Genomic DNA, 16,705 nt, shown 5'->3' on the forward strand with positions numbered 1-16,705 from the left:
TACCAGCCACGTCCTCCCCTGTGCTCACCCTGTTCCTGACGCTCTGCCCGGCGCTGCTCCCTGGGAGTCAGCCCTCGAGCCTCCCTGCCTGCTGCTCTTCGCTAGCTCAGCAGGTGGGGGGGTGGGGGGTAGCTGTCCAAGGAGCAGCCTGATGGCAGAAGAGGCAGGCGCAGGCGCGGGTGTACCCTCTTCACTTCTCCCCAGGGTGACCAAGGGGGGCGCGGGGGGCAGTATTTAGAAGAGACGGAGCAAGGGAAGCAGCTAGGAGTAAGGAGGGTGTTTTATTGTCCTTCAGAGCTCAGAGAGCAGTCCCCTGTCACCAGGCTGTGCGATGAGTGCCTGGTGGCCTGAGCCTGCACTCCCCAGACGGGTGGGGCATGGTTTCCTCCTTCGGGAGGCTGGGCTCAGTGTTGTTTTTCTTTCCATGGGAACAAGTCACAGCTGCAGCTGGGTCCCCTGCTCCGCCCCAAGTCCACCGCACACATGGGCTCGGGCATCTTGCAGCTGCTCCCAGGGCTCCTGAGGCCTGCGGTTATCAGGCTGCTGGTGGCCCCTCTCTTCTGGCCCCTGGCTGCCAGGTGCTGGCACCACTTCTCAAAGGCCTGGAATCAGGGAGGAGGAAGGAAAGGCTATTTGGCTCCCTCCTGGGCCCACTGTATTTGCCAGGCCAACACCTGTGCCCAGCTCCTCCTGTGCCCAGAGGGAAGAGGAGACCCCTCCGTCCACCCCAGCCAGCCAGCCGGCTCTGCCCCAGGCCAGATGCACAGGCTCAGAACAGATCCGGACCTGGGAAGCTATGCCCAGAGTGGGGCAGATAAGGGAGGGGGCACTCAGGGACTTGCACCCATGGGCTAGTGTGAGTGGTAGCCGTGCTGTAGCCAAGCCTCATTCCCACACCAAGTGGCCAGGTAGGACTGGGCTGAGCACGTGATCACCAGCTAAATCAGGATCCAAGCGGTGTTTTCTGTAATGGGCCTGCCCCCTTCCCCTGAAAATGGAGGGGCCCTGGGGGTGGTGACAGGGAGGGCCCCCAGCTCAGATATGACCAGGTCTGGTGCTGGTTTGGGAAGAGCTGCTGCGGGGGTGGGGGTAGGAGAGGGGGACACCCTCCGTACCTGGGAAAGGACCCAGCCACCTTCTTGTTGCTGTAATCGCTGAGCCACCCGCAGCTGCAGGACCCGCCGCCGCCACACACGCCAGGCCCACTTCAGGTGCCACCGCCTCAGCTGTGGGGGCGGGTGGTGAGCGGGCCCACTGCTGCCCCCCGCCCCTCTGCAGCCTCAGGACGGAGGGGCTGTGAAGGGGCCCGGGCGGGGGTGGGGGTGGGGGTGGCGTCCCCTGAGGTGTGTTCATGCAGATGCCTGGGCCCGACCCCAAGTTTTCAGACTTGGTCCATACAGAGACCAAGGTGCTTTGAGAGACCTCATTCCTTGGGGTTAGGGCTGAGGACGAGAGGAGCTGCCCCCACTCACCAGCGTCCGTGCCAGCCGCTCCCCGCCCTGAGCATCTACCCAGCGCTGCCATGTCGCTGCCAGGCGCCTGGCCCGCTCCGAGCCCTGGAGCCGGCGAAGCAACGCCTCGTGGCGCCAGCGCTGCCCGTATTTCCTCCTGGCGGGGGGAGGCCCCGGCGTGCACCCCGATAGCCGAGAGCGTCAGGACCCCCAGGCCCCGGAGGAGGGCCGGAGCCAGGGATCCCCGGATCCTCCGGGAAGGAGCGCGGGCCGGAGACGGCCCCGCCCCCGCCTCGACCTGGCCCGGTTAGGGCCCCGCCCCCGGCCCGGTTAGAGCTCCGCCCCCAGCAGGCCCCGCCCCCAGCAGGCCCCGCCCCCGCCTCGACCTGGCCCGGTTAGAGCTCCGCCCTGGCTCAGGCCCCGCCCCCAGCAGGCCCCGCCCCCGCCGGCCCGCGCACGCGCACGCGCAGCCGCGCTTACCCCAGCCGCCTCCCCGCGGCGTCGCCCAGGACCTGGGAGCCCGAGGCCGCTGGGGGTCCTGCGGGCCGCCCTCCGCGGAGGGCCCGGCGGGCCGGGGGCTGGTCGCCGCCGCCTGGAGAGAGGGTGACAGAGCCCAGTGCAGAGGACGGCGGGCCGGGGCCGGGGCCGGGGTCGGTCTCCTTACTCCGCGCGCGGGTCGCCGGTGTCCGCTCCCGTCCGCCGATGCTCCGGGCGGGGCCGCGCCGCGTGCCGAGGCGGGGGGTCTGGGGAGCAGCGGGCGGTTGCCTGAGCCCGGGCCCGCCTCCCCGCCTCCCCGCCCCGCCGCCCCGCCTCGGCCCCGCCCCCACGGCCGCGGCCCCGCTGCCCCCGCTGCCCCCGCTGCCCCCGCTGCCCCCGCTGCCCCGACGAGGCCGCCGCCGCCGGCCGGTGCGGGTGCGGGTGCGGGTGCGCGTGCACCTGCCGCGCGTGGGGCCTGCAGCGGGTCAGCGGGCCTCGACCCCCCCAGCGCCCGGGAGCCCGCCTGCCTCGGCTGATGATGCGACGCTAACATCCTTAAACAGACCCCAAAAGTGAACTTGTCTCACGACACAGACCTGGGAGTAAAATGCCGAGCCCCCGGAATCGGCCGTTGCCGGGCCCCGTGTGCGAGTATGTGGGTTCTGCAAACGGCCCGAGCTCGTCCCTTGCACTTCCATTAAAAACAACAACAACAACGCAGGGCGCCGGGGTGGCTCAGCCTGTGAAGCGTCCGACTCTCCGTTTGGGCTCAGGTCGCGGTGTCGGGGTTGTGGGATCGCGCCCCGCGCTGGGCTCTGTGCTCAGGCCCGAGGCGGCTTGGGATTCCTGCCTCGCTCTCTGCGCCTCCCGCCCGGGCGCACGCGTGTGCATGCGTGCACCCCGACTCTCAATAAATGAGACCAAAACACCAAAACACAATGTCCTCTTTTTTCTTAGAGCCGTTCTAGAATCTACTACTCTATGCCTCCTCACATTCGGAAACAGGATTCTGAGTGATTCCAGCTCATCCTCAGGAACGCCGCGTGGCCTGCCAGTAACTCCGGGGCTGCGTGTCCCCCAAGGACGGTCGCTACACTGCTCTGCGGTGTCCCTTCTTGTGCCTGGCTTTCGTTGTGGCCTCAGCCCTGTTTGCCACCAAGCTCTTGTCACCATTTGCGGGTGTCAAAACTAACTGCTGCTGCTTTTTTTTTTCTTCTTCTTCTTCTTCTTTTAAAAAGATTTTTACTTTTAAGTACTCTCCACACCCAGTGTGGGGCTCGAGCTCACAACCCCGAGAGCAAGAGTTAACATGCTCCACCGACTGGGTCAGCCAGGCAGGCGCCCCAGAACTAACTGCTCGTGGTCCAGAGAGCGGCGGCGGGTGGTTGTCTTTGGGGAGAGGGGGTTACGAAAGAAACCTTCCATTATATTTCCCAATGTTCCTGTGGTGAGCATATTTAATTTTTCCAATAAGGAATAAAAAGGACTTGGCAAGCAGCTGCTGCTGCCCCCTGGGCCTGCCCCTAGGCTGCACCAGGACTCCTATATGAGTTCAGGTTGTCTGTGGCCCTAGTAGCCTATGACCCCAGCACTCATCTCCGTGGCAGACCTGTGCTGTGCTGGCACTCAGTAGTGCTCAGTACGTGTTTGCTGATGGGCCCAGGGATGGCAGTCCTCCAGAGCCAGCAGGCTGTCCTAGGCTGCCCTCGAGGCCACTGGGCCCCACGGATGAGTGTCCAGCCACTTGCCACCATCAGCCTAGGCAAGCTGATTCTGAGGCCACCCACCCTCGGGTCATTTGGGGACCTGGCACCCGACCTAGGCTGCCTCACCTGCTTCCGCGGGGCTGGAGTGTCCGGCAGCGCTGGGAGGCACCCCTTGTTGGCTACCCCTGGGTCCCCCGCAAGGGCCTCCTGGGTCTCTGCCTGCGGCTCCAAGTGCAGGGCCCTGTGGGTCCACAGGAGGCCTCTGGACCCAGCCTGGGGGAACTGGGTGACGGCGGCTCGCTGGATACGGCCCTTCACTGCCGCCTGGGCCCAGGCCCCCAGGCCCCTGGGAGGAGGGAGGGAGGGAGGAGCCCACATCTGTGCTGGGCTCTCGGGAGCCCTGCCCGGCTGCCCCTGCGCTCCTGCCCCCCTGCCCCCATCCCTCCTCTGGGGAATCTGGTGAGAACAGGCCCGGGAGCAGCAGCACATCACGCCAGGGGGACAAGCATCCTGTTGAGGGGACAGACGGTGTGCGGTCCTGCTGCCATACTTGGCCTCGCCCTCCCTCGCCAGGACAGTTTACGGCGCATCTGCCGTGTGTCTGACCCCCAAGCTGAGTGCTCGCAGGCCTCATCTCTGTAAGGCAGGCCTCTCATTGTCCTCTGGCCTCTAGAGACTTGCTCAGAGAGGAGTCACACTGCTGGAAAGTGCAGGTCTGGAATGTGGCCCTGGGACCAGCTGCAGGGCCTGGGATCGCGCCCCTTTGACCCCAGCCTCCTGAGCCCTGGCACCAGCCAGAGAGAGCTCAAGGCCTCAGAAGCAGCCTCAGCTGGGGGCACAGTGGGGCTGCCCTCGGGCCACGGGCACCCACCTGGCGCTCAGCTTCCGGGCAGCCTGGGCTCGGCTGCCCCGGTGCAGGCGGGACTCCCGTGCGTGCGGTGCCTGGCACAGGGTGGCTCTCTCTTCTGCCAGCTGGCGGACCCTGCAGCGCTGGCCCAGAGCCGTGCGCCACGCCGCAAAGGCCTGCTGGGCCTGGGCCCTCCAGAGCTGTCTGTCTGCCCAGCGCTCCTGCACGCGCTTCCTCCAGCGGCCCACGGAGGCCCGGGCCACACGCCGCTCCCGTGCCCAGGCTTCGGCTGCTCGGGCACCCTGCCACACGGCCCACGCCGCCCCGCGGGCCTCTCCCGGGCCACCCCGAAAGGCTCCTGTGGTTGGGAGTGCCCCTGTGTCTCTCATGACTGCACACCAGGCCGGGGAGTGGCTGCAAAACAGGGACAGAGGAGGGGCCTCAGATGCAAAAGTCACATTTCTTCAAAATCGCACCCGCAAATCCCCTGCAGAGTACCATAGGTTCTACGTGGCTTGGCACACACGCCCCCCTGAAGAATGCATGACCCGCATGGAGAACGCCCGAGCCGGTGTGTATCGGGTCCAGGCGCTGGCTCTGCGGGCCTCGGCAGGGGCGGCCGGCCTGGTCTCCCCTCGCAAGCCCAGTCTGGGGCCGGAGGTCCGCCCAGGAGTCGGAGGCGCAGGGCTCCCCGGGGCACCAGGTGGGGTTGAAGGATTGCCACCCCCACCACTCCAACGAAGCAGGTCATGGAAGGTCGGCGGTCATGGCCCTGGGGCTCCGTCCTGAGGTCCCCTGGGCTCTCTCTCTGCTTTTTTCAGATTGGGGATGACCCTCACCCCCCTACCCCCAGGCCCACCCACCTGTGCAGAAGCTGCTCCGGCGGGGCCCCTGGGCGTCTCCGACGAGCTGCTGCCCGCCGCCAGCGCTGGAACACCGACCTCCTCAAGCTCTGGCGGTGGACCTGCACCCACCTCTGGTACTTTCCATGCAGGAACTGCTGCCCTGTGGCCAGAGAGATGCTGAGATGCCCCCCAGGCATCCATCCCAGCCTCGCCGCTCGGCCCGGGGTAACTGGGGGCCCCTCCTCAGCCACAAGTAGGGGACAAAGGAAGCCCCCCAACCATCTGGGTTTAATCGCTTCGGTTACAAGTGTCCTGTGATGACCGGGCCAACCCCGCTCATTGTTTTTAATTTCTTGGAAATGTTTACGAATTAGGAGAATTTGCACAAAAATCTAGATTTCCAGCTTTTTTTTTTTTAAAACTAGGTCTGACAACACTGGGTCAGCTTCACTGGGCAGTGATGGGCTGGAGAAGCAGCTGTCCCCAGAGGACGAGGATAGGAACTTTCCAGAACAACGAGGTCCTCGCCTGCCAGCTCACTGATCCGATGTGTTGGTGTAGTGGGAAGCCTCTAACACGGCCCCCAGCGATTCCCCACCTCCCACGCGGGGCTTTGAGGGCACCATAACTCAGAGCTCGGGCTCGGGCCCAGGGCTCCTGAAGGCCAGGTGAGGGTGAGGAGGATGAGGATGAAGATGATGCTGGTGACAGGCACACGCGCTAGGAGCTGGGCTGTGAGCCAAGATGGGTGGCATGGATGGTGGCATGGACGCCCTACAATCACCCTATGAGGCGCGTGCAGCACGATCCCCATCTTACAGACGAGTAAGCTGAGCCTCAGGGAGGTTCTGTAGGCTGCGTAAGGTCCTCACGGCCGGGACCGCACGGGCAGTGTCCCGCCCCGCTTCTGCTCCGTCCCGCCCCGTCCTGGCGCGCCCTGCCCCTGCGGAGGTCCCCGCCCCCCGCCGCCCGGCTCACCCTGCCAGCGCCCAGGCCCAGGCTCACTCTGCCAGCAGGTGCGCCAGCGCTGCAGGGCGCCTCGAGCCAGTGCGCGACCCCGAGCCCGGACCCGCTGCTCCACCTCCAGCCGCTGCGCCAGCCGCCGCCGCCACCAGCGCAGCGCAGCCCGGCCGCACCGGCCCCGGGCCCAGCCGACGGCCAGCTCTCTCTGGGCCCCTTGGGCTGAGGCCCAGCGGCTCCAGCCGAGCAGGACGCTAGGAAGGGGAGCACCCACCTGAGGAGGCTCGGCCACCCTGGGCCCACACCCCCCTGCCCCCCCGGGAGCTCTAGCCCGCGAGGGGCAAAGCTGGGGGTAAGCGTGGCGCGAGGGGTGACTCAGCGGGCCCCCGGGAGGAGCTCTCACCCCGGAGCCCCTCGCCCCCACAGGGCAGGCCGGGGGGCAAGAGGTGTCGGAGACCTGAGTCTGGGTACCAACGGCCTGGGGGGTGACGTGGGGGCCCTGCGGGGTGCAGACCCGAACAGAGGCTGCTGTGAAGGTCAGGGTGGGCGGGAAGGGGGCTGGGAGGCAGGGTGACCACGGCGGCTCGCCCACGCGGGGAGGGTCCCTACCGCCTCTGGAGAGCGCGCAGGCACCACCTGGCCGCACCCCGGGACTGCCGGGCCCGCACCTGCCAGAGCCGAAGGCACCGCCCCTTCCGCCGCTGCCCAGATGCCCACCGAAAGCTCAGCCCGAGCGTCTCCAAGGGGGCGGGCGCCCTGAAGGCCTGGGAAGAGGGATGGAGTCCTGCACCCCCGGCCCTGCGCTGCCCCACCACGGCCCCCCGCCTGCCCCTACCGCCCCCGCCCGTCCCCTGCCTGCCCCTCACCTGCTGCGGCGAGCTTCGAAGTGGGCGGCTGCCCAGCCAGGGCTCCCCTCCCGGGAGGCTGCCCAGGAGCTCCGGGGCCGAGGCGCTCAGACCCCGCGCCGTCAGGTGCCCCCCGCTCAGGATGTGTTGAAGCTGCCGCAAGGCCCGGTCGGAGATGCTGGGGAAGGAGCAGGGGTGTCCTGCGACCCAGCCTCGCCCCGGCGGACGGGCTGCCACGCGGGGCCCCCAGCCGGGCCTCTGCCAGCGCCCTGCTCTGGAAGGGCCACCTCACCCACACCGTGTTGGCCGCACACGGGACGACTGGTGGCCGAGATGCACCCGTGCCCCTTGGGGTCCCCCCCACTCAAGCTTAACCTGGGCTTCCTCACTTTTCCAGAGCTCCCGCAGGGACTCCCACCAGTGCCTGCCTCACCTGGCCGATCGGAGCCAGGCTCCCGAGGGGAGGTGGAGCTGGGCCCCAGGCCCGAGGACCCCAGACTCAGGGGGAAGCCACGTCGGTGCTCTGCCTCTGCTCGGGTGTAAAGATGGGGAAACAGGCCTGCGGGAGGTCAGTTCCCCAAACGGCAAACAGCGGAAGACGTGGGACCCAAGTACGTCGTTGAGGTCGCAGGGCAGCCCCAGCTGTGTCCTGGGTGGACAGGGACAGTTCCCCGAGGCCGGGGCGGGAGCACACTGAGGAGGGAGAGCTACATTCCCAGGGATCACGTGAGCTCACCGACCCTCCCGGGAGTTCTGGGGCTTTCATCAAAACAGACGAGGGTCCAAGTGGACCAAGGGGGTGTGGCATGATGGATGCTAGGTATGTGGCTTCCTTTTTAAATTTCTTTAAAAAGATTTTATTTTGGGCAGCCCGGGTGGCTCAGCGGTTTAGCGCCGACTTCGGCTCAGGGCGTGACCCTGGGGTCCCGGGATCGAACCCCACATCGAGCTCCGTGCATGGAGCCTGCTTCTCCCTCTGCCTGTGTCTCTGCCTCTCTCTCTCTGTCTGTCTCTCTCATGCATAAGTAAATAAAATATTTTAAAAATAAAAGATTTTATTTTATTTATTTTATTTTATTATTTTATTGTTTTGAGAGTGAGAGAGCACAAAGGTGGGAGGGGCAGGGGGAGAGGGAGAAGCAGGCTCCTCCCTGAGCAGGGAGCCCGATGTGGGGCCCCAGGGGCTGTGGGCAGGTGACCTGAGCTGAGAGGGGACACTTAAACCTCTGAGCCCCCAGGTGCCCTGGTGGTGACTTTCCCCGAGGGAATTATTGGCCTTTACCTGCTGGCAAACGTTCCACTTGTGTCCCATCAGCGCAGCGGCCCCCTGCCCCCCTGCCCCTTGCCCCCCTCACCCACAGCCACCTGGATTCAATCCCAGCACGACTGTGGAAAAGCACCGGGACCTTCTTGCCCCAATTCGCAGTGTGATTTGGAGCGAGCTGCTCCACGCTGAGCCTCAGTCGGCCTGGCTGCGCGGTGAGGCCGCTGGGGCGTCTACACTCGCCTGCAGGGTCTACGCTGAGCCACTAACTTGCGGACACTTGCCGGGCGCTGGGTGGCGGCGGGAGGCACACAGGCTTCCCGCGCGGCCAGGTTCCCGCACCCGGTAGAGGCCCGTGCGTGTGGCCCCGGCGGCCCTCTGCTCCATCGCGTCCCAGGCCCCAGGCCACCTCCCCCAGCCCCGCACCTGCCGGGCACCACAGCCCACGCAGGAGCCACCGGGGAGGGTGGGACCTGGCCTGTTCCCGGAGGGACGCTCTTCCCAGCGCTGAGCTCTGCCCACGGCCCGCCCCGTCCGCACCCCGGGTCCCAGGCTCGTGGACACCTACTCAGGCCTCCGGCGCTGGGACAGCCGCATCCTCCAGAGCAGCAGCGCCCGCTGGAGGGCCAGTCTCCGGCAGGCTTCCTGCAGGGAGCCCCGGCCCTGCTCCTGGGCCGGCGCCTGGACCCGAGCCACCACTCCCAGGCCACGGGCTGGGGCCACCCCAGGGGCTGCACCACAGAGAGTCGCGCTCCCTGAGAAGCAGTCAGAGGGTGAACCAGCCAGGTCCCCAGTGACCCCGCCTCACCCCCCTTAGGATCCCGCTCCCAGGCACTACCCCCCCCCACTGCCTCCGAACCCTCCCCTCCAAGACACCTCAAAGATCCCACCTTCCCCTGTGGGATCTGGGGGACAAGGGATGCGCATTATCCCTCCACCCCAACCAAGAGCTTCCCGAGAGCAGAGGCCACCCCCCTCCTGCCGGGAGACGGAAGGAAGTCTCTGGCCTAGAGAAGCCCATGACTGGGAGTGAGGAGGCGGCCCTGCAAGCCTGCCACTCCCAGGGCACCTCCTGGACCCTCGGGGCCGACACACCGCACCCCCGAGTGCTCCGGGTTCCATCTCATCACAAGAATTCAAACCATCCCAGAGGGAGCTTTGGGGACACTGCTGGCAGGGGTGGGAGGGGAAGGGAGCTCCTCGGCGTGCCACTGGCTCGCTCACCTGCCTTCTGCCGGCAGAGGGACAGCTGGGTCACCTTGGCTCCATCGGAGGCCCGGAGCCGCCTCATCCGTAGCCACTGCTGCAGACACAGCCTGAGGGTGTGTGCCCGGCGGTGGGCCAGCCGCTCCCGGAACCCGGCCCCTCGTTGCGTGAACCGCTGCCAGGCCCCAAAGCACCTGGAGAGCCAGGGAGGTGCTGGTACGTGATGACGGCAGCGACAGCCACCTGCCCCGTGCCGCCGTGGAGGCCTTGGACAAGCCACTTGGCCCTCTGAACCTGTTTGTCATACGTAAATGGGGCAGCTGTCGGGACAGCGTGGGTGCCCCCGGGCCTGGACGCCCGCGTCCACCCTGGCCTCACACTGATGTTTCTCAAATCCCAGGTGCGGGCGCTCACGGCCCTGCTGAGAACCCCCAGCGGCCGCCTCCTTGCTGGGGACAGAATGTCGCCTCCTCTGCACCCGGACTGCCGGGCGGCATCCTCCGGGCTCCCTGAGCTCCCGCGTCACAGGCGTCGCGGGCCCAAGCAGTCACCCTCGGGTCCCGGCGGAGCCCTCAGCGGCTCGGAGTCCTCCGCCCGGAGTTCTCCCCGGAAACCTCCGGGGTGCCGTCAGCAGGACGCAGGCCCCGGGGGATCCTATGGGACCAGCAACCCGGTTTCCTCCCCTGACAGGCGGCAAAGACCAGAACCGGAGGGGACCCCGCAGCTCAGACAGACCGTGGCGACTCGTCCGCCGCCGTTAGTGGGGGAACCCGTCCCGATCCGGGTTCACACGAACTACAGCGGGATGTGCACGCCGGGAGCAGCTGCACCCGGGCGGGCCACAGATTTCTCGGTGTTCGGGCACGAACGTTCACTCTGAGGCGTGACCACGGCTCCGTGTGCCTTGTGGGGAGTCCCTACTACACAGACACTCTAGAAGTATCTACAGGCGCAGCGGTACGAAGGGGGCCCTGCTTCAGACAACGTAGGCGGAAGCAGGTGGGGCACATGAAACAAGCTTTTCAGGAGGTGATTGTCTTTACTTTTTTTTTCTCTTTTTAAGATTTTTTTAAAGTTTTTTTTTTTTTTTAAAGATTTCATTTATTTATTCATTAGACAGAGAGAGAGACTGGCAGAGACACAGGCAGAGGGAGAAGCAGGCTCCATGCAGGGAGCCCGACGTGGGACTCGATCCCGGGTCTCCAGGGTCACACCCTGGGCCAAAGGCAGGCGCTCAACCCCTGAGCCACCCGGGCTGCCCTCTTTTTAAGATTTTTTAAATTCATTTTAGGAGAGAGAGAGAGAGAGAAAGAGAGAGAGAGAGAGCATGAGAGGGAGGGGCTGAGGGCAAAGGAGAGACTCTCAAGCAGACAGAGCAAGGAGCCTGAGTCAGGGCTCGATCTCGCAGGCCCTGGGGTCACTCCACAAGGATACTGAGGTCACTCCCCATGGACCCTGGGGTCACTCCCCACGGGCCCTGAGGTCACTACCTGAGTTGGAACCAAGAGTCAGATGCTTAACCGACTGTGCCACCCAGGTGTTCCCAGGAGGTGACTTTACTGCAGCTCGGTAATGGGGACACGGGGTCAGCATCTATTCTCTCTGCTTTTGTGTAAGTTATAAATGTCTCATCATAAAACAACACAGGAAAAGCCGTCTTACAGATCTGCGCTCTCTCCCTTCCCAACACGTGACTCGGGCGGGACTGGCCCGCACCCTGTGTGACCGCCACGCTTCCAGGAGGGGGGCGGGGGCACCCAGCTTTGCTTGGGACCAAACCCCAGGCTCTGGGTGGCATCTTGGGCTCTCAGTAAACAGCAGGTGTTTTCATTTCTTATTCTTATCATCGTTTCTTTCTAAAAAATATATTTTTTATTTAAATTCAATTTGCCAGGGGATCCCTGGGTGGCGCAGCGATTTGGCGCCTGCCTTTGGCCCAGGGTGCGATCCTGGGGACCCGGGATCGAATCCCACATCGGGCTCCCGGTGCATGGAGCCTGCTTCTCCCTCTGCCTGTGTCTCTGCGCCTCTCTCTCTGTGACTATCATAAATAAATAAAATAAAAATAAAAAAAAAAATAAAAAAAATAAATTCAATTTGCCAGCCTATGTATGACACCAGTGCTCAGCCCGTCACGTGCCCTCCTCGTGCCTGTCACCCAGTCACCCCACCCCACCCCCGTCCTCCTCCCCTTCTGTAACCCTGTTTCTCAGACTCAGGAGCCTCTCGTGGTTGGTCTTTATCATCCTTTCTTGACACCAGGAGTCCAGAGCTGCCTCAAAGGGTTGCTCCAGCTGCACCTCGCCCCCTGCCTCAAGGAAGGGTCCCCAGTCTCACGTTCTCCACATCTCCCTACCTGCCGAGCCAGGCTCTCCGCGGCTGAGTGTCCGGCGAGGCCGCCCTGGGTGCATCTACAGCATGAGAGCGCCAGGCTTCGGGGGGTCTCCCCATCCCCTGCGTCCTCGGTGGGACCCGGGGGTTCTCTCTCTGGGCCCCCCTGTCCTTCCTGGCCCATTTCTTCTGGTGGCACCACAAGAGGAAGACTGTAGAGCGAGGAGAGAGAGCGAGAAGAGAGAGTAGGGAGGCCCAGGACAGGAGGAGGCTATGTCATTCCCTGTCTCTGGGCCTCAGTTTCTCCGTGAGTGAGTGATGTCTGAGAGATCTTCCGGTTCACTCAAGCTTCCGCTGGGGCTGTACTACCCTCAGGTAGTACTGAGGCAGGACGTGCGCCCATCCCGTGTGTCCTCAAGCCGGTCACTTCTCTGTGCCTCCCCTCCCCGTCCGTGAACGGGCACAAAGCCCTGCCCAGGTCCCACGAGGCTCAAATGAGATCGTGTCTGGGAAGCGGACCGAGTAGATGCTCAGGGAACACTCGCTCGGGAGCCCGTGCCCTGCCCGGTATGGGTGCTCGGGTCCCCACCCCGCACCCCCCGCTTCCGGGGGCCCACGGCTCACCGGCCAGGTGTCCTAAGGCCTGCAGCATCTGCGCTCCCCCATCGCCTCCATCTGGTCCCGGCCAGGCTGCCGCCTCCTCCCTCTGACTCCCTGGACCGCGAGGGAAGTTGCCCGGAGAGAAACCGATGCCGCCGCGGGCCGGGCTGAGGGACAGCGCACAGTCCCAACCTGGCCACCCGGCGCCGGACAGGTGCAGAGGTGCCCTGAGCCGCCGCTCCCCACCCCGTTCTCCCCCAGACGCTCCATCTCCTCCCCGATTATCTGAGTGACGGAGGGAGGGCCGCGGGCCTGCTCTTGCTTCATTCTCTTCCAACGCCGTTTGGACTCTTACAGCAAACACGTACAAACCATTGGTATTTGAATGATCGTCTTAGCTACGTGGGTTTCGATTTACAAATAAGAACAAACACCACACTTTGCCGTAGTGGAAGACCCAGCAAATGGAGGGGGGAAGAGTCACCTTGAATTTCACTGCCCCAGAGATGTGCACTATCTGCTTATTTCAGCATGGGTTTTTTGTTTTTTTTTTTTTTGGATGAAATACTTATTTTCCTTTTGAACACTGGTAAAAATGCACAAAACATAAAACTTACTGTCTGAACCACCTCTAAGTGAGCGGGTCAGTAGTGCTAAGTAATGGTGCCACATTGCACCATTTTTCCTTCTGTACCATTTCATGTGCGTAAAAAATATCTTAGACACCATTTTTTTAGTTCCTCTCCCCCCATTTGACATGTCATATAACCAATTTCTTCTTGTCACTAAAAATTCCATGCAAATACCCATGAAACTCTTCTAGGAAGGGGGATACCTGGGGAGGGGGTGAACCTTCCAGCTATTTGGAGTGTTTTTATCAAGTCAAGCACACAGTACTGTTATAATTAGAAATAGCGCCCAAAAGTTACTGAAATAAAAAAATTAAAAAAAAAAGAATGGGGAGGAATGTTAAAATCTTGATGAACATCGTATCTAACGGTTGCCAAATGCTCGTCATGCTGTTAAACCATAATTTTCTCACTCGCCCCATGGGCAGAAAGCGGGGTGGGGGGCGGCCCACCAGCACTGCCCAGGCCACACTGACCAACGGACCGCTGGGGGGACCCAGACTACCTGCTGCTCCTGGCGGGGTCCACCTCGGGCCCCCTTCCTGAGGGGTCTTGGCCTCCTCCTGGCCCAGGGCGTGGGGGTCCCGGCCCAGCCCGGACTGGGGGCTGCCCCTGCTTCTGCTGCAGAGTCCGGTTTCTCCACTGAGGAGGAGGGGGAAAGAAGGCTGTCAGCTGAAGCTCCAAATGTGCCCCAAGAGGGGACGGGACAGGGACGTCCTACTCTGAAGCCTTGGGTCTTACCCGGACGCTTTGGGAATAAATGAATGAATGGCGAGAGGGAGCCCGCGGTGCGGTGCCTTCCTCGGGAGGCAAAACCTGGGGCTGCGCCCCCCCCGGAACCCCCCTTTCCTCAGGACAGAAGAACACAGATGTGTCCTGCCAGTCCCGGGGGGGCCGACCGCTCGTAGGAGGTCGAGAGCACTCACGCTAGAGCGCTTGCTGTGTGCTGAGCACGGCTCCAGGTCCTTTGTGCTTATTAATCGGACCGCACAGCAACCCAGAGGTATGTACTCTTAGGATTATCCCATTTTGGAGCCAAGGAAACCAAGGCGCAGAGAGGTTAAGTAACCTGCCCAAAGCCACACAGTGAGAAGTTGTGGAAAAAAGAAAGTAGTGGAGGCAGGATTTGAACTCAGGCAGAGCTGGTTCAGGTGTGCGGGTGGCCATGGACCACTCGGGAGGTAGACGACAGGTGCCCCGGGAACCTCCTCCCCACACGTACCAGCCTTTCATCGCCTCCCCACACCACAACCTGGAGGCCGCTGACCTTTCGGAAGCTCTGGGCCAGCAGGGCCCAAGTGTGTCGCCCCCACGCCGCCTCCAGCTGGGCTTCCCGGAGCCGCAGGGCCCCCCGAAGCGCCCACAGGCCTCTGTGCAACAGCTGCCGCCGGCCCCTGGCCACCAAGGCAGCCGCTGCCCGCCGCCTCTGCACCCAGCGCCACCAGGCTCTGAAACATGGGGACAGCCACGGCCGGCTGGGGCCAGACCGGGGCTGATCAGGGCTGGCCTGGCCCACGGCCCCAGGAAGCAGCTGGGGGCTGGACACCCCCTGCGGCACCGTCCACGCCGGTGGGTGGGTGAGGCCTCCTGCTACAGCAGGCCCAGGAAGCCCCACGGGGAAGCTCCCGCTGCGCGCAGTGCCCCAACGGCCAAGAGCCTCAGAAGCTTCGGATCCCAGCAGCGACAGCAGCCCCCACCCCCACTGCCCCCCCCACCCCGTCCCTGTCCTTGGGCCCTGGGGCCCCCGCATGCCCCAGCAGGGACAGTGTGACCCCCCACCCTGAGTCCTGCATGGGTCTGCCTCCAGGGCCTGACCTCAGGTGGGACCATCACTGGCCCAGGAGTGTGGCCACCCCCTGCGCCCCCACAGCCCACGGCCTCACCCGGCTGTCTCGGACTCCAGGCCCGCGATGTTTCGGGCTTTTTCCTTGGAAAGCAAAAGGGCAGGACAGAGTTCTCAGGCTGAGAGCAAGCAGGACAGGACACCCTCTGCCAAGCCTGCCTGCCCAAGGTCTCCCTTTCTGGGGGGAGGAGCCAGCTAGCAATGAGAATCCCGGGGTCCCCCGGCCCCCACGCCCAGCCTCCTCTGGCACCTACCTGTAGGCTGCTCCCTGCTGGGGCTGCATCTGGGGGCCAGGAAGCCGTCCTCTCCTCCTCCCTGCTGCTCTGCTCTTGAGGGGCCACCTCCCCGCCTCCCCGCCCAGGTGGGACGCCCCGGGCAGCACTGGACCGGGCCCACGAGCAGCGTCTGGCCTCCCTGCTGCCCGCCCCTGGAGGGAGCTGGGGGTCTCCCCTCTGCCAGCTGCCACGTGGAGGCCCCGGGGAGCTCTCTTCTTGCCTCTGGGGGGTGGCCGGAGGGACGCTGTCCTTAGGGGCAAGGCAATCCCCAGCCAGGGTCCCCAGCGTGGCCTCCAGCGACGACGCAGGCCGCCTGCTTGCCTGAGAGCCTGCGGGGCCAGCCTGGCTCCCTCGAGTCTCTGGGCAATCTGCGCTTCCCCCGAGGCGGCCCGGGTGCTCCTTCCTCCCACCGCAGGGAGCAAGACCAGGTCGGCCGGGCTGTGGGGGGGCGGCGAGAGCCTGGCCCGAGCTGCTCCAGGGGGCCCGCTGAGCAGGGCCCGGGGCTTCCTGGGATGGTCGGCACCCGAGACGAGCTACCGCTCGCTCCAGGTGTCGCACGGAGGCCAGCAGCTGGTGCACGGCGGTGTGGGACGGGGCCTGAGCCCGGCCGTGGACAGGGACGGTCAGGTCCTCCAGGGTGAGCGGCTCCCCCATGAGCCGAGAGGGCCCACTCCGCAGGCCACCCCAGGGCCCGGAGTCCGGCTGTGCGCACCCATTGAAAGGGGCCGAGCCTGCCGCAGGCGGGACATCTGGGCAGGGGGTGTCCGTGGCCAGCAGCCGGGGTGACCTCAGGGTGGAGGACGGGCAGGCCAGCGAGCCTGGAGGCCGAGGGCTCCCCTGAGCTGCCCCCCGGGGCCCGACGCTCTCCTGAAGCTCTGGCGGGGGGCGGGGGCTGCAGCGCCTTCCCCCAGCCAGGCCGGCGCCCCTGGCGCTCAGGTTGCTCTGCTGGACGGCAGGGTCTCGGGCTCTCCCCTGGGGCCTGGCGGGGGGCGGCAGGTTGCTCTGCTGCTGCAGGCTCGAGTTCATGAGCCGGTCCGCGTCTGTCAGGACGAGGCTGGGCGCAGCCAGGTTGCTCTGCACCCGGCCGGGCTCCCGGCGCAGCACCGCCCCCGGGGAGGGCGAGGGGAACCTCTGCGCCCCGCACGTGGGCGCCCCCCGGCCGGGTCCCCTGCCCGGGCCGGCGTCTAGGCTCTTCGGCCATCGCCGCTGTTCTGAAGGGAGGAGAGACCATCAGGTCCCGGGGGAGGACGGGTGGCCAGGGCTCGGGCGGCTTGGGGGCCCCAGGTGGGAGCGGGCCAGGGCTCCCCCCGTGGACGGAGGGGTGGTGTGAGTCGGGGCCTGGCCGCGGGGCGCGGGCATGGGGAGGGCACAAGGAAGTGGGGTGACAGTAACGAGGCCATTAGGGCATCCCCTCCCGGGTGAGAGG

At 65.0% G+C, this 16,705-nt stretch overlaps 1 protein-coding gene across 14 annotated transcripts in view; it reads right to left on the bottom strand.

The window, feature by feature from the left end:
* Window positions 1-262: 262 nt before the first annotated feature.
* Window positions 263-16,705, bottom strand: part of C5H1orf167 (chromosome 5 C1orf167 homolog) — a 31,224-nt gene continuing 14,781 nt past the window's right edge. For 4 of the 14 annotated variants that reach the window (XM_072828360.1, XM_072828363.1, XM_072828359.1 and 1 more), the window contains exons 3-20: window positions 15,259-16,490; window positions 15,045-15,088; window positions 14,429-14,636; window positions 13,667-13,803; window positions 12,557-12,699; window positions 11,958-12,144; window positions 9,620-9,795; window positions 8,964-9,150; window positions 7,565-7,780; window positions 7,153-7,309; window positions 6,896-7,050; window positions 6,332-6,540; window positions 5,345-5,486; window positions 4,506-4,895; window positions 3,761-3,980; window positions 1,932-2,194; window positions 1,116-1,226; window positions 263-602 (exon numbers count right to left, since the gene is read on the bottom strand). In XM_072828360.1, the coding sequence (XP_072684461.1) occupies window positions 1,223-1,226; window positions 1,932-2,194; window positions 3,761-3,980; window positions 4,506-4,895; window positions 5,345-5,486; window positions 6,332-6,540; window positions 6,896-7,050; window positions 7,153-7,309; window positions 7,565-7,780; window positions 8,964-9,150; window positions 9,620-9,795; window positions 11,958-12,144; window positions 12,557-12,699; window positions 13,667-13,803; window positions 14,429-14,636; window positions 15,045-15,088; window positions 15,259-16,490 (4,070 nt within the window). In that variant the 3' untranslated portion in view covers window positions 263-602; window positions 1,116-1,222. Of the gene's footprint in view, window positions 603-1,115; window positions 1,227-1,931; window positions 2,195-2,524; window positions 4,335-4,505; window positions 4,896-5,344; window positions 5,487-6,331; window positions 6,541-6,895; window positions 7,051-7,152; window positions 7,310-7,564; window positions 7,781-8,963; window positions 9,151-9,619; window positions 9,796-11,957; window positions 12,145-12,556; window positions 12,700-13,666; window positions 13,804-14,428; window positions 14,637-15,044; window positions 15,089-15,258; window positions 16,491-16,705 lie in introns of those variants that run through there. The other 10 variants (XM_072828366.1, XM_072828364.1, XM_072828365.1 and 7 more) reach the window with 10 other exon arrangements.

The sequence above is a fragment of the Canis lupus genome, chromosome 5 (assembly GCF_048164855.1).
Source record: "Canis lupus baileyi chromosome 5, mCanLup2.hap1, whole genome shotgun sequence".
NCBI classification, from domain to species: Eukaryota; Metazoa; Chordata; class Mammalia; order Carnivora; family Canidae; genus Canis; species Canis lupus.